Below are 16580 nucleotides of genomic sequence, written 5' to 3' on the forward strand. Positions count from 1 at the left end.
TGTCAAAGCAGAAGAAAGAGTTGGTAGATTACATTGAGGATCTGAAGCCAATGTGGGAGTATTATGGGGTGACCATGATGTGTGATGGATGGATACACAAGTGAACTTGGTATTAGACACTCTGATCTCAAATGTTACATAGGGGCTGTATTTATAGACTGAGCCCGGACTTAACAACATCATAAATCCAAACGGACTTCAAACGCTTATAATCCCGCATGTACAATAATTGATAGACTTGAACAAATTACGATCTCGGACTACAAACAAAATAGAAAAAGCTCACACGTACAATAATTGACACGGACTTAAAACACATTAAAATCCCAGACTACAAAAAAAATAGAAAAAGTTCAGATAACACACATAGTGGAGCACTTTAATCATTCTTGCTTTAGTCAGTGTTTGGATCACTGTCACTTTCCCATTGGTTGTCCTGGAGAAAATTATGCTCAAGCAGAAACTCGTGGTGCATAGCTATTAGGTATGCGATGTCTGGATCCAGGACCCAATGGTCTTGGTCCCATGCAGTAAGTACGCAAAATAAGTGCAATGGGATGTGGATCAGTTCACATTATTGGTCTCACACATCCTTAGCTGGAAATTTTGCCATTCTTCTGGATGAGATGCTCGTGTAACATGGAGATCATAATGAGCTGAGCCGATGACAGAAAAGGTTGGGGTGAAGGCTAGGTAATGGTCATAAGAGTATGGTGGGTCAATAAAGTCTGGGTGGAGGTGGTCTGTTTCACGATGGAAGATGATAGTAACACAGCCTTCAGTAACTGTGGAGAGGAACTGTAGCCAGGATAAAATGGGTTGGAATTCTCGTAGGAGCCTTGCAAAGTAGCACTGTTCAATAGGAAAAGCAGGATAGGCTTGAAGGCAATGGGTGAGGTTGGAATGTAGAAGGGTGACCAGAAAACAAAGAGCAATATGATGAACAACGAAAAGGTTCAAGAAAAGAAAACATAGAATTCTTTCGAGAACCTATAAAATTGATCAATGGTGAAAAGGGTGAGGTAAGGATAAAAGGGATGACATTTCATCCATGGGTACATGATTCCATATTGGTATAGGAGAACTGGGAGCGTGTCTCTGTAAGTAGACTCACAATGACCAATGACAGTGTGGATGAAAATGCTATTGAAGACTTCAGGGAGAAGGTTGGGTAGGTATTCTGAAGGATCGGGTTCATTTGGGTCACCACCTGGAGGTGGTGGGTTAGAGGAGGAGGCTCCTGGGGTATCAAAGGTAAAATAGAGAGGAAGGACTGAGTGTATTTGGGTTTGGTGGAACTTGAGAGGTCAAGTGAGAAAATCGGCTAGCACATTATCTCGTCCTTTAAGATGTTTGACAGTGAAAGACCATTTAGAGAACCAGTTTGCCCATCGCAAAAGTTGATTAACTGGGAGTCTTCTGCCTGAATTGAAACATCCTTGCGAAGGTGGACATGTCCATCTCGATCTGGAAGGTGTGGCCGATCAGATGGAATTGGAATTTTTCTATTCCCCTTTTGACTGCTAAAATCTCCTTGAAGGTAGAATGGTAATGCTGTTCAGAAGGCTTAAAGGGGCCACTCTTATATGCACAAAATTTTCTCTTACCATCTTTTTCTTCAAGTAATACCGCTGCCCATGAGATATCGCTGGCATCTGTTTGAAGGATTCTTTTGCCTGAAGAGGGGATCTGCAGGGGTGGAAGAGACTGGGCAATCTTCTTCAACTGCTGGACTGCAATGGTGTGCTGTGGTGACCATGGAGGGGCATTTCTTTTGAATAGTCCATAAAGAATCTCTGTGAGCTTAACCTTCTTTGGGATGAACTCAGACCTGTAATTGACAATGCCGAGGAATTTATGGAGTTGTGGGATGGTTAATGGTCCATCAGGGAAGTCTAGAAGAGACTTACCAATATGTGACTGCAAGGAATAAGAACCATTAGTGATAGGAACTCCCAGGAAGTCAATTGTTGAGACAGCCAGCTGCATCTTTGTAGGAGAGAGCATGACACCATACTGCTTGGTAATGTCATAAAACTTTTGGAGGAGCTGACAATGTGCTTCAGATGTTTTGGAGAAAAGCAATATATCATCAATATAAATTAAAGCATTCTCCTGAATGGGTGCATAAAGCATCATGATGGCCTTTTGGAAGAGAGAAGGAGTAGTCTTCAAGCCAAATGGCATAACAGTCCACTGGAAATGGTATCCTGGAATGCAAAAGGCTGTCTTGGGCATGTCTTCTGGTGAAATTCCCAATTGCCAAAATCTAGCTTTTAAATCAAACTTACTGATGATAGTGGCATCAGCAAGTTGGGCTAAGAGTGTAGGTCGTGTTGGTAACGAGAACTTGTCATCTGCCAAAAAATCATTGAGAGGCTGATAATTAATCACCAATCTCCTTTTACCTCGAGCCTGTTCAGCACGCTTATTGACATAAAAGGCTTCACATGACCATGGAGAAGAGGTTGGTTCAATAAGGCCTTGTTCTTATAGATGGACTCCCTGTGCATCCCATTGTATAGATCTCATGTTAAAAGACATGGGAAGTCTGAATATTGTAAAAAGTGTGGTAGAAAAATCGAGGCAGGTGACCACATATGTGTACAACCATGGGTTTTCTCTGAACTTGTCAAGGACTAAATGTGGTGGGGACTTGGTGAGGCCAGGGTTGACAAGGTTCGCGACAAACTATATCGCGTTGAAGAGCTTTGAGACAAAGAAGTCTGGATTGAGGTCCATGTTTGCTTCTGAGGAGTGGTTTAATTGGGATGGATCTCACTCTCAGGGAGGAAAAGCAGCCCAAGCAACTATTTCTAGTGAAAAATTCTGGGAGTATCTTAAAAAAGTGAAGATATTAGATCCGATTGTGAGCGTCTTGAAGTTGGTTGACTCATAGAAGAAACCCACTTTACCAATTATATGTGCAGCCATTGAAATGATGAAGATGGAGGTGGAAGCGGTGTACCGAAAGGGTAACAAGAAGTTTCTTTCGGTAATCAAGGACCGCTGGGAGGGGCAGCTCACGCATCGTCTACATAAGGCTGGTTACTTTTACTTTGTTCACCTTACTTGAACTTGTAAATATTGACATACAGTTGCTTACCCAATATTCACCTTATGTGGTTTCAGCTTATTATCTAAACCCCAAGTATCAATACAAGTATAGGCTTGGCTTGAGAACTGTTCTCTTAGATGCAGTTCACACCGTGGTAGAGAAGATTGAGTCAAACCCAACCGCACAAAATATTATCAACATGGAGGTGAGTGTTGAAGTTATTAATTGGTGCAATTATTAACCTAGGATATGAACATTAAGTCGCTAACATTAATACCGTAAAGTTGAAAGCCTTTAGGGATGGAACTAGGAGTTTCGGCCGGGTAGCGGCTGTTGAGGGTCGAGATAACACTGCTGCTAGTTGGTCCAATGACATTATTCTTTTCTTTCATATTCAGTTATGCACCATCATAGAAACCCACCTAATAATCTCTCATTGTTTTATGCAGCTGAATGGTGGGTGCAATATGGAAGACTCACCCAACTTGTCTAAAGTAGCAATTAAAGTGTTATCCCAGACATGTTCTGTCACTGGTGTGAGCGCAATTTGAGTACTTTCAACCTCATACACTCCAAGAGACGGTACAGATTGGGTGCTGCATGGCTGTCGGACTTGGTCTATGTGCACTATAATATGAGATTGAAAGAAGAGCACATACGCCTTGGCATGGAGAACGATACTACCCCAATCGAGCTTGCCGATATCTTCCAAATGGATGATGATGATGAAGATCCCCTTTATGAGTGGGTTAGAGATCGAGGGGAGCCACTTTTAGATGAGCTTGGTGGTCAACTTAGCTTCAGGAATGGGTGTTGATGTTGAAGAATATATGTCAGAAGAGAGGGGAATTCACTCAGAGTCACCCCGTCCATTTGAGTCCCACCTTGGTGCTGGAATTGAAGAAGAGCATCGGTCTCCTTCATTGTTTTCCACTCGGTCCCCTAACTAGACACAAGGTGGTGATGATGACGACGATGACAACGATGGTGATGGGGATGGGGATGGTGGGGATGATGACGGTGATAGATTAGTTTCCATATGAGATGAAGATGATAGGATGCCAAGTGACACAGTTCCACAACCAGTGCCAATCAGATTCACAGGGGTGACTTAGTTCACACATGCCACGCAAGATGAACATCATGGTTCCTAACAACAGAGAGGCTATAGTAGAGGACCACGCAAAAGGTTCGGGCCTCAAGATTCTTGAGGAAGATGGGATGGGCTAAAGCATGGATATATCTAGCTTGTCTGCCACAATGGAATCTATGAATTTGGGATAGGGTGGAGGATCTGGCCATTGGCGTGCACCAGAATTCATTGACTCGAGCCCCAATCTAGTACATCATGGTGATAGTGGCTTTGAGAGTGCCGGATCAGCTGCATCGCATTATGGGTATTCGGGATATGGTGTATATGCCGGTGGACCATCCTTCGAGAACACTGATTCATTTGGATATGGTAGTGGTTATGGACAGTATGGTGAATGTAGAGCCCTGCTCCCTAAACTCGGATTATTGACCGGTTAGTTCAGTTTGTTCATGTATGGTCTGAACCGGCGAGGCTTGATGCAGGGACCTTATGGTGTATGACAGCAAGGGTGACGTCAAATGTAGGGTGGTCGGACAAGATTAAGTTGGTACCTGATGTGATTCACACACCTAAGCCGTGCCCTTGCATGTATCATAAAGCCATGTACGAGTATGAAAGGTATGTTAAGGTATTGGATGATGAGAGCTTGGTCCACGACAAGTGGCGGGTGGAAATACGTGTTAAGAACCCATTTCCCACCAAAGTACAACAAGATTGGCCTTGTTCTGGCCAACTGGTGGGTGCAAACCCCCAGTGTGACCCACCTGTAGAGGAAACGTGGGTCCCAGCAAGCCCAACTTGGGTAAACACGTGTATTTCGGGTTCCCCATCGTAATAATGTCATGTGTGTCCGATAATGCCTACTATTTCCCCTGGTATCGCGATTTAATGTGTTTTGGTCCATAGAGGGGCAAAACCAAACAAGCCTTAGTAGATATTTACAACCCAAGGTATAAATAGCATTTATTTCTCTCTCCCATTTATGATTTCAGCAAGAGTTTGGTGAGGAGAAAAGAGGAAGGAGAAGAGAGAGGGAAGAAGGGTTCCCTTTTGATTTCCGAAGTCGCACCTTGCCTTTTTGTCGCCGAAATAGTCACCGGTGCCTTGACATCTACGTTTTGAGGAAACACCATAAACCCTTGGAATATGATGAAATCCTCTTGTGTGTGGTCAAATCAAAGGGTTGATATAAACCTTATGTGATTTCTTTGAAGGTTTAAGGAAGAAAAACAAAGATTTGAAAGTATTGTGGTGACATTGTGAGTTGGGAAAGAGGATCCTAAGTTTTTGGGGTTTCTTGAGCTAAGATACGATTTTGTTCCCAAAAACCTTGATTCAACTTAGATCTATGGTATAACCAGGTAGATGAAGCCTAAAATGTGTGAGAAATGAGGTTGGAACAACCCCCTTGGATTCCGAAGAGGTGGAATGAAGAAGAGAGGAAGTACAACAAAACCCACTGAACACTGGTGGGTAGCATTGGCGGGTAGTCAGACCCACTAGTGTGACCCCCCAGTCTAGCTTGGGCTTCTGGGCCTACAGGTGGGTAAGACCGGCGGGTACTTAGACCCACCGGTCTCGCCTGGGCTCTTCGGCCTACTGGCAGGTAAGACCAGCACCCACCGGTTTTGGGTTAGCCCCGGGGCCTACTGGCGGGTACTAGACCCACAGATACCACCCGTCGGTGTGTGTTTAGGTAGTTTGCTCAGGGGGTTTCTCTTACCCACCTGTATAACCCACCTGTAGTTCAAATGAGCTCCCTTTGAACTCAAACTCATCGACAACCTTTGCGTTATTAAACACGTCGTGATCATGTCTTGTGTCTTTATATAATATCGCAATGGAAGTATTATAAGTTTCTTATCTGTGATAGGTTTCGAGACACTCGTCTTCTCATGTCGGATCTTACCAGTACCATGCGTGCATATTCTTGTACAAAAATAAGTAAGTGGGGAGAGGACGTTGATCTTAATTTTTGGGAATATTTATTGCATCATCCTCATCTTATGTATATATCATCATACCATTCATGAATGCCATCATGCATCTGCTTGTCTACCATAGGATGCATTTATGAATTGATATGCTGTATCGTGAACTCCAATATTTGTTTCTTGCTTGAATCATGATCATGGATTATTCATTTGTTGGATGGTGATGGCTAGTTGAGCATGTGATAAATTGCTAGACTAAATGCCGTAGTCAGCTTGGAAACGAATGCATTGGTACACCGTGGAATGGGACATAGAAGTACTATGTAGTCGTACTATCTCATATAGGAGCATGTGGTTAGGATTTGACATTCCCTCGTGCTACGACCCTTTCCAACAGGGGTTTAAGTGTTGGGTTATCACTGGGGGGAAGCGTCGGTCATGGACTGCCGTGATGGTTAGAAGTACGCCTGGATGATCAATAGGACAGTTGGAAACTTTGGTGATATATTCAGAGAGCCAATCGTACTGCTTTTAATTTCTACTATGGTTCTGCCACGATTTACTTTTCTGAGTGCTCACGGTTGGCCTTCTCCGACAACCCTATGGGCGTATCGCAGGATGGAGAACGTGTCTCGAACGAGGGGCATACGCGCACTTTGGTTGTGAGTAGCACGTAACCTATGACTTAGTAATGTTGCTTAGGTGGATAGGACTAAAATGAATCTCATGCATATTGTATCATTTGATTTGCAATTGCTTGTGTGAGTCTTTCTTTTCATTTACTGAGCTAGTGAGCTCATCCCTCGTGTACACACATTTTTAGATGATTTTGTAGGATTTGCCATAGAGGAACAAGTGCCGGGGTCCATCGACGAACCCCCAATAGGGGATTGGTGGGTTCTAGAAGCATTTGACCATGGAGTTGGATGCCCGTGTGAGAGTTATGTTGCGGGGCAATAGTAGATACTCCAATACACTATTCTTTTTGATTCTTTTGGGGCATGTTTGATAACGTTTCAAGAAACGACAAACGGAACAAAGAGCGTTTGATAAAACTGTTTCATTTCACTTGTTTTTAGAAATAGAAATTGAAATTTCTACCTATTTATGGTTCAAGAAATGACCCAAGCCGCCGTTTTTGGAAACGACTCATGGCCATTCTTTCGTTGGTTACTATCGACTTCCAGAAACATGACTTATCAAACACTTTCAATTCCGTTTCTGTTTCTAGAAACGGAAATTTATGTTTCTGCCGTTTCTTGAAACAGAAACGGCAGAAACGTTATCAAACGGGCCCTTGATGTATTCCTCTTTTTGTGCTCTAGATATTGAAATTGTTGTTTCTTGTGTAAATATAACACCTACGGGCCCACATGTAAATATACTATGTATAACAATTTAGTAGGTGGGGAAACTTTACCGGTACGTATATATGACAAGTCTTTTGCTGAATTACATTATTTTATTCCAAGTTATATGTGGCTTGCTGTGCTGTGGTTATTGTATCAGATGATCCTGGTGGTTTTGGGTTACTTAGAAGGAACCCGGTCAACGGTCCGGTTCTATTTGAACGGGGGTGTGACAACGGTGGTATTAGAGCGCGATGCTCTAATCACACACAACTTGTAAGATTTAAACCCTGTAAAATCTATAATAGGTTTGGGTTGGGGGAAAACATAAAAGACTCTACATAAAAGCTTAAACACCATAAAACTTAAAAATTTCATCATGTTGCATTCACAAAACAAGAGTACCAAAGTTTCCATGCAAGAGAGTTACAAAGTAAAAGTGGAGAAAAGAAGTGCAAAAGAAAAGAAAAGAATTTCCCAAACAACTGTCACATAGAAGAACCACTCCAAACCAGCTGTACCACTACTCAATCATCATCTAGATCAATAACCTCTCCTTCCCGAGACCTTGAGTTGACACCCAGGCGGCGATCATTGTAGTCAAAGCGGGGCGGTTCACCAAATCCACCTCCTCCTGAAGGTGTTTTAGGCTCGCCGCTATGTCCCTGGAGGATGAGTGCACCTCATCACTTGGGTCATCTAACTCCATGGACATACTCGCCTGAGCCTTCTGAGGAGTCCTCTTGAGTCGCGTTCTCTTCTTGATGCTTTAGGAATCCGCTGCTGACCGGCCTGTAGTGCCACCAATCTGTCCAACATACTCTGAAAATCAAAAGCCCCACCTGGAGATGGTGGAGCTACATCAATAGGGACCTCCTCTTCTGCCTCGGGCACAATCAACATCCTCCTTATTAACCTCCTCCTGAGCTGCATTTCCCTTTGTGGCCTCCATAAACCGTACAACTCCATCTTACGTAAAATCCCTTGGGAAAACTTGTCCAATGGGGACTTTCCGACCTCACCCTGAGGGTCCACCTGGAAATACTCGAATATTTTGGTGAGGGACCGGGCATATGGGTAATTGCCGTCGGATGGGTGTGTGGTATGATACTCCATAGTTTTCATTATGACATAGGGGAGGCATATGCGTGAGGCATTCCCCAAAGCCATGTAAATGTAGTATGCCCTGTAAGCCCCCATGAAGTTTACCTAGTTTCGGTGACCGGCTCGAGGAAGCAAGTTGAACTGAACCAGGCGGCTAAAGACCTAGACCTTTGGGATGAATGCTGTCTTAGACTCAGGGTGGACTGCATGACCACAAATGGTCTTGTAGATGTGGTTCTGGAGAGTCTAGCTAATGTAGGGGCCCAAAGCCTTGCCCCTGGGTGGGGCAGTAATACAAGGTGCCCTCCATAGAAATGTCTAGAATCCCCGCCAATAGCTTAATGGGGAGTCTGATGTCCCATCCCTTTACCTTGCTGGTAAGGGTATACACCTGATCATCGAACGACACCTCTAGGTTGCAATAAAACATCTTGACAAGGTCCGGATAACAGAGAGAGTCGACAAAAAGCATGGCCTGCTATCCAAGGGCGGTGAATTTCTCGAGCATCTGAACCCGAGTAAAGTCCTCTACCACCACAGTCTTCTCCATAAGAATGGGCCTTTTGGAGAAGGTAGACCAAGAGATCGCAGCCTCAAGGCTCCGGAATAGGTTCTCATCATAATCCTCTGGGTCCATAGGAACACTCCTAGCCCGGGTGCGAGGAGTAGAAGAACTAGTGGCTGCACCCCTCCTTTTTCTGCTAAGAGCATTTCTACCCCTGGAAGAAGAGGCAGCCTCCTTGCCCTTACGTGAAGACATTCTGCAAAATCCATGAGAAAAACATGAGAAACCGATAAAGAATTCAAGAGGAATTGGTTAAAGCAAGGGGATAAAAGAGAATCAAGGCAACAAGATCATAAAGAGGAAATTAGTGTGAATGACACTCATAATTAGGTACGTTGTAAGGGCAATGTATATCGAATAACAAACAAAAGGAGAAAACCCCTATGGTGGAATGCCATAGTCATAATGCAATCATGTATGAATGATAGGTTGACAGAGTAATGCATTGATAGATGTAAGGTATGGACAAGTGAACATCATGGAGTCATGATTCTTCGATGCATAATGCAAATAAAAGCCAAGAAGTGGAAGCAATTACTTAAGGCATAAAGTCATGTAAATGCCAAGTTGGCATAAATCTGAGACATTTGACTGATTTTTCCAAAGGAAGAAAAAGGGGAAAATTTCATAGAGAAGAGCATAAACCATGAATGTCCTAGCTTTGAGTAAATTTGGAAATAACATGTAAAGAAGGGTTCAATTTCATACGAGTACGCACATCTTAACATTATTGAGGTTAAAACAAGGGAAAACCCCTAAATTTCTGAAGAACCCTAACCTACGAATAGGGAAATTCATGCCAAGGAGAGATAAGTGAAACATATATGCAATGTGAACCAAATGTGAGTTGATAGACTCATTGGATCATACATTGTGCAAGGAAAAAGAGAGAAAATGGGAAAAACCCTAAAACAACAAAATTGGGAAAAATAGGGTTAAACAATCCACGGAAATGACAAATGTGATGGTTAAGGAAGAAAATCATGGAATAAACAACATACCCACATACTACATTCATTCTAGTTGGAGAGAATCAAAAGAAAAATGAATTTTAGAGGATATTGAACAGGAGCATTCGAAATCCCATAGTTCAAGAGGGAGAATGAAAAGAAAAATCACTTACTTGAAGTTGTGAGGTTGATGATGAGAGCTTTAATCTGAATGTGGGTGTGTAGAGTGCTTGGTTGCAACTTTCCAACCTTGCTCTTGATGCTTTAAAGGAACTTGAGAAGAGAGGGAAAAGAGAGGAGAAATGTTTGAAAATGAGGGCTTTTTGCCCTCATAACAGAATCTCGAGCGCGATCGGTGGGTCGCCACCGGCGGGTCCTAAACCCAGCCCACCCGCCGGTCTAACCCGTCGGTAGGGGTGTCAATCGGTCGGTCTGGCTCGGTTTCGGTCCGGGTTGAGTCGGTTTCGGTGTGGGAAAGCTGAAACCGAAACCGAACCAATAAGGAAATTCCGGTTTCGGTTTGGTTTCGGTTTCGGTGCGGTTTGGTTTCGGTTTGTCTTCGGTTTCTTAAATCGATTTGTAACCGGGTTGGTTTTGGTTTTTGGTCCTGTTTGGATTCGACTTTCCATACAAATGTATACAAAACTATGCAAATTTTGATTTTTTTAATGAATTTTGGAGTGTTTCGGTTTCTTACCGGTTTGGTTTCAGTTTCGGTCCTGGTTTTGAGCCGGTTTCGGTTTGGTTTCGGGTTCATCCGGTTTCCGGTGCGGTTCGGTTTGGTTTTGGGGTTGCAATACTCCAAACCGAACCGAACCAATAAGGCTGCGGTTCGGTTCGGTCCGTGTTATCGGTTTGGTCCGGCTGGTTTTACCGGTTCGGTTTAGGAATTGACACCCCTACCCGTTGGTGTGGGTTTCTAGGCCAAAATGTCCTAAATTTTGGGGATTTGTTCTTCGAGCCTTGTGGACCCCAGTTTGCATGAATTATAAGCTGTTGGACGATAAATTTGCATGCATATTCGTGTGGGATTGGTTATGTCTTTCTATAATGGATAATGCTATGGATGCGTGCTGTGATGATGGAATGCGGTATGATTATATGACGAGGGGCATGATGTGCATTTGATTCTGCTTACATGTGATAAATGTGGCACTTAATCAATACTTAACTTCGATGCAATTCAGGTACAAAGCATCATGGTATGCACTAGATCTGGTAGTAATGCACGAGGAGCCCCATGTGGTCCCCGTCCTATTGGACGACCACCAAATCCTCAGGGGCCCTGACCTCGGGTGGGCCCTAGCTGGGAAGAAATAGTTGAGGACCCACCTATGCATGAGGTCCCGGATCCTCCTCCCGTCCTCACTCCAAATGATGTTGCGGCTCTCATTCAACAGTCGCAACAAACATTTCAACAACAGTTACTCCAACAGCAGCAGACCTTTATAAATACTGTACAGCAATAGTTGAACCCTATGCAAATGGGTCAGCACCCCCGTGGGGTAACCTTCCCACAAGATCCTCCTATTATGCCGGGTGCATTTCCTCTAGCACCACCTGTAGATGCACAGGGGGTACACCTCTTGCAGTACCACCACAAGACCAACCAGGGGGTACACCTCCCGTGGCGACTCCACGGTTCCCACCTTTTGGCACTCCATACATGATGCCACCGCCGTATCCATACTATCCGGCTTATCCCCCATATTACCCACCAGCAACCACTACTGCAAAGGTGGTGGAATCCTTTAAAAGGCACTTACCTATCTTCACCAAGGTGGGGAGTGATCTGTTAGAGCCGGATCGATGGATCCAAGAAATGGAGAAGATATTCGAGGTGGTAGAATGTACAGAAGCCCAGAAACTCATCTGTGCTGGGTTATAATTGAAGAATGAGGCCGATTCATGGTGGAAGGCTTCGAAGCCTATCTTGATGGCAACCCACCCGGAACCAACATGGGAACAATTCAAGGAGTTCTTGTCAAATTATTACCCCAGTAGTTTCAGAGATTGGAAGGAAGCTGAGTTCTCGGCCTTGACTCAGGGAAACAAATTCATCTTTGAGTATCAGCAGCAGTTTGAGGACTTATTCTATTTTGCTCCTCCACACATGAAAACAGCAGAGGAGAAGGCAAAGAAGTTTTTGAAAGGGCTGAAGGTGTCTATTGGTACAATATTAGGGGCTATGGACTTGACTGATTATGCCTAGATTGTACAAAAGGCCAAGACGGTGGAAGACAAGCAAAATGGAGTCTTCCACCACACCAGGACTCTGGAAGAGGTCCAACCCAAATGCGGACTCGGGCACCCGAGCAAGAGTTTCCGTGGGCCATATAACTATGGTCCATCATATAAGTAGCCATACAGATCGTCTGGTTATATACCCGACCAGCCAGAAGACCTAGTACTACCTCTTTCCACCCGAACACTAGCACGGTGCCTACGGAATCATCCTTCTACTGCACCGAGTCAGATACAGGGAGCACCAGTACCAATGCAAGCCTCCAAAAACAGATGCTATGTTTGTCATGCAGTTGGGCATTTTGCAAAGGATTGCTCGTACAAGCCAGCTGTTGTATAGAGTCAGCCTCCTGTTTATAAACCTGCATTGACTCAAGGGGGTCCACCTCAAAGGAGAATGTATGCATTGTCAGCTGAGGAGGTTGAAGCAAGCCCCGATGTTGTAGCAGGTATCCTATCTATCTCGGGTATACCAGCTTATTTGTTATTTGACTCTGGAGCATCACATTCTTTTATATCTAAAAGATTTGCTAGAAAGATTGACATGACACCCAGGGCTCTAGAGTGTAAACTGATTGTTAGCACACCTCCAGGCAAAGTAGCACAATAAAATGAAGTGTATGGACCATGTCCCGTTGAAATAGGTAAAAAGAAGCTGGATGCCCAGCTTATCAAATTTAGCATGCAAAATTTTGATGTCATACTTGGCATGGATTGGTTATCTGCTCACCGGGCTAACGTGATGTGCGTTGGGAAACAAATTAAAGTGGTGAGTGAGGAAGGTGAAGAGCTAGTGTATCAAGCATATAAAGACAAAACGACCCAGAGAGGTTCTCATCTCTGCCCTACAGGCGGTGAAGTTACTAGAAGACAGATGTCAGGGCTACCTTGCTTTAGCACAAGATGTGGAAGCGAAGGTCACACCGTTAGAGGAATTGAAGGTAGTTAGGGAGTTTCCCGATGTCTTCTCAGATGATTTAACCCCATTACCGCCTGACAGAGAATTAAAATTTGTTATTGATTTAGTTCTCGGAGCAGCCCCAGTGTCTAAAGCTTTGTACTGAATGGCACCGCCCTAATTAAAGGAATTGCGAACTCTGTTGCAGGATTTGTTGGTACAGAATGGCACCACCCTAATTAAAGGAATTGCGGACCAGTAGCGGGATTTGGGAGAAGGGATTTATATGCCTGAGTGTTTCTCCTTGGGGTGCTCCAGTTCTGTTTGTCAAGAAGAAGGATGAGAGTCTGCGTATGTGCATCGTTTACTGGGAATTGAACAAGTTAACCATCAAGAATCGGTATCTGTTGCCATGCATAGATGGCCTCTTTGACTAACTGCAAGGTGCCAAAGTGTTCTCAAAGATTGATCTCAGATTTGGCTATTATCAGCTCAAGATAAAAGGCAGCGATATACCCAAGACAACCCTTAGGACTCGGTATGGGCATTATGAATTCCTAGTGCTGTCTTTCGGGTTAACCAATGCACCGACAACTTTTATGGATCTGATGAACCTAGTATTTTATGATGTCCTCAATAAATGGGTCATCGTTTTTCATCGATGACATTTTGATCTACTAGAAAACTGAAGAGGAGCTTGTGTTACACTTGAGGATGGTACTTCAAAGGCTAAGAGAACAGCAACTATATGCAAAATTTAGCAAATGCGAGTTTTGGCTCAAGCAGATTGGATTCCTAGGATACATAGTGTCAGAGAATGGAATTGAAGTAGACCCGGGTAAGGTTAAGGCAGTAGTGGAATGGGAAGCACCCAAGAATGCGACAGAGATTAGAAGCTTCTTGGGATTAGCGGCTACTATCGGCACTTCATCGAGAATTTCTCTCGAATCGCTGCTCCAATGACCAGTTTGACGAAAAAGGGCGTGAAATTTGAATGGTTTAAGGAGTGTGAAAACAGTTTCCAAGAGTTAAAGAGTCGTTTGGTGTCCGCCCCAGTATTGAGAATTCTAGAAGGCATAGGTGGAATGACGGTCTACACTGATGCTTCCAAGATTGGGTTGGGTTGGGTTGTGTTCTCATGTAACATGGTAAGGTGGTGGGCATATGCATCTAGGCAACTGAAGGAGTATGAGAAGAACTATCCCACCTATGATTTGGAGCTGGCGGCAGTTATCTTTTCCTTGAAGATCTGGCGTCATTATTTGTATAGGGAGAAGTGCGAGATATTCAGCGATCACACAAGTCTCAAGTACTTCACCCAGAGGGATCTGAACATGAGGCAGAGGAGATGGTTGGAACTTGTGAAAGATTTTGACTGCGACATCTAGTACCATCTGGGTAAGGCTAACATGGTGGCGGATACAATGAGTCGGAAAGCTTAGACTGTATCACTTGCGTGCGTGGCCACCAACCTACAACGTAAGTAGGAAGCAACATTGATGGATGAAGTTATTTTAAATGAAGGAGCGACCTTGGAGCTTGAGCAACAACCAGATAATATTAAGTAGTTGACCTTATCTCTGACGGCCATGCAAGTACAACCATCTATTAGGCATGAGGTGATTATGAAAAAACCCTCGGATCCTGAGTTACAGAAAATCAGGATCAAGATCCAAGAGAAAATGGTGGATGATCCTGATTTCACAATCGCTAGTGACGGAGCACCATTGTTTAGGGGTAGATTGTGTGTGCCCAATGACTTGGGGATTCAGGACAAGATGGTAAAAGAAGCACACAACTCAGAATATACGTTTCACCCCGGAAGCACCAAGATGTACAAAGATCTTGAGCAAAGTTACTGGCGGCCAGGGATGAAGATTACAGTGGCCCTATATGTGGCACAGTGTCTCACGTGTCAGAAGTCAAGGCAGAGCAGCATTGACCATATGGCACTCTTCAGCCACTCCCAGTGCCGGAGTGGAAGTGGGACATGATTACCATGTATTTTGTCACCGGGTTACCTTGTACACCCAAGGGGATGAATGCGATCTGGGTGATAGTTGACAAGCTTACCAAGACTGCCCATTTCATTCCAATCAAGACTACCTATTCCATAGACAAATTGGCACAACTTTACATGGATAATGTAGTTTGTTTGCATGGGGTACTGGTGAGTATTGTATCAGACAGAGACCCTAGGTTCACATCTAAATTCTGGAAGAGCCTCTAGCATGCCATGAGAACACAGATGAACCTAAGTACTGCCTTCCATCCACAGATTGACAAACAATCTGAGTGGACCATACAAATACTGGAAGATATGCTCAGGGCCTGTGCAATGGAAATGAGTGGCAGTTGGGAAGAAAACATACCTCTTATGGAGTTTTCTTATAATAATAGTTATCAAGCCACCATTGGAGTAGCTCCATAAGAGGCACTATATGGCAGGAGGTGCAGGGCTCCCTTATATTGGGATGATGTGGGAGAACGCCGCATGCTTGGGCCTGAAATGATACAGATGACGTGTGATAAGGTTGATGTCATACGGGAGAAGATTAAGGCTGCCCAATCACGTCAGAAGAGCTATGTAGACATCCGTAGAAAAGACATTGAATTCCAAGTGGGGGAGAAGGTATTTCTTAAAATCTCTCCTACCAAGGGTTTACACAGATTCCACAGGAAGGGTAAGATGAGTCCAAGATATGTTGGCCCGTTTGAGATCTTGAAATGGGTTGATTCAGTAGCGTATATGTTGGCCCTTCCACCTTCATTTAGCAACGTTCACAATGTATTCCACGTTTCAATGTTGAAGCGGTATGTCTATGATCCATCGCATGTGCTAGCTGTGGAACCAGAATACTTGGAGGCTGATATGACTTATGTAGAATAGTCTATTGAAATCCTGGATCGGAAGACAAAGACCCTTTGCAACCGATCCATTGTTTTTGTAAAGGTGCGATGGGCCAATCACTCACTTGAGGAATCATCCTGGGAGAAAGAAAATGAAATCCAGGCTCATCTTTTCGGACTACCAGATAAGCTTCAATTTCGAGGATGAAATTTTTAAAGGGGGTAAATGTAGATCTCTGCTCCCTAAACCCGGTTTATTGATCGGTAGGTTTGGTTTGGTCATATAGGGTTCGAACCGGCGAGGGTTGATGCAGGTACCCTATGGTGTATGACAACAAGGGTGACGTCAAATGCAGGTTGGTCGAACAAGATTGAGCCGGTACCCGATGTGACTTGCACGCCTAAGTCGTGCCCTTACACATCATAAAGCCATGTACGAGTAGGGAAGGTATGTTAAGGTATTGGATGGTGAGAGCTTGGTCCATGACAAGTGGCAGGTGCGAGATACGCGTTAAGAACCCATTTCCCACCAAAG

At 44.0% G+C, this 16580-nt stretch overlaps 1 protein-coding gene across 2 annotated transcripts in view; it reads left to right on the plus strand.

Annotated features, from left to right (window-relative positions):
- Window positions 1–16580, plus strand: part of LOC122070628 (probable sugar phosphate/phosphate translocator At3g17430) — a 113395-nt gene that overhangs the window by 39283 nt on the left and 57532 nt on the right. The window contains exon 2 of one of the 2 annotated variants that reach the window (XM_042634819.1): window positions 6025–6095. The exons of the other annotated variant lie outside the window; for it this stretch is intronic. Within the exon in view, the coding sequence (XP_042490753.1) occupies window positions 6025–6095 (71 nt within the window). The remainder of the gene's footprint in view (window positions 1–6024; window positions 6096–16580) is intronic. 2 annotated transcript variants of the gene reach the window in all.

This window comes from Macadamia integrifolia, unplaced genomic scaffold (assembly GCF_013358625.1).
Source record: "Macadamia integrifolia cultivar HAES 741 unplaced genomic scaffold, SCU_Mint_v3 scaffold955, whole genome shotgun sequence".
NCBI classification, from domain to species: Eukaryota; Viridiplantae; Streptophyta; class Magnoliopsida; order Proteales; family Proteaceae; genus Macadamia; species Macadamia integrifolia.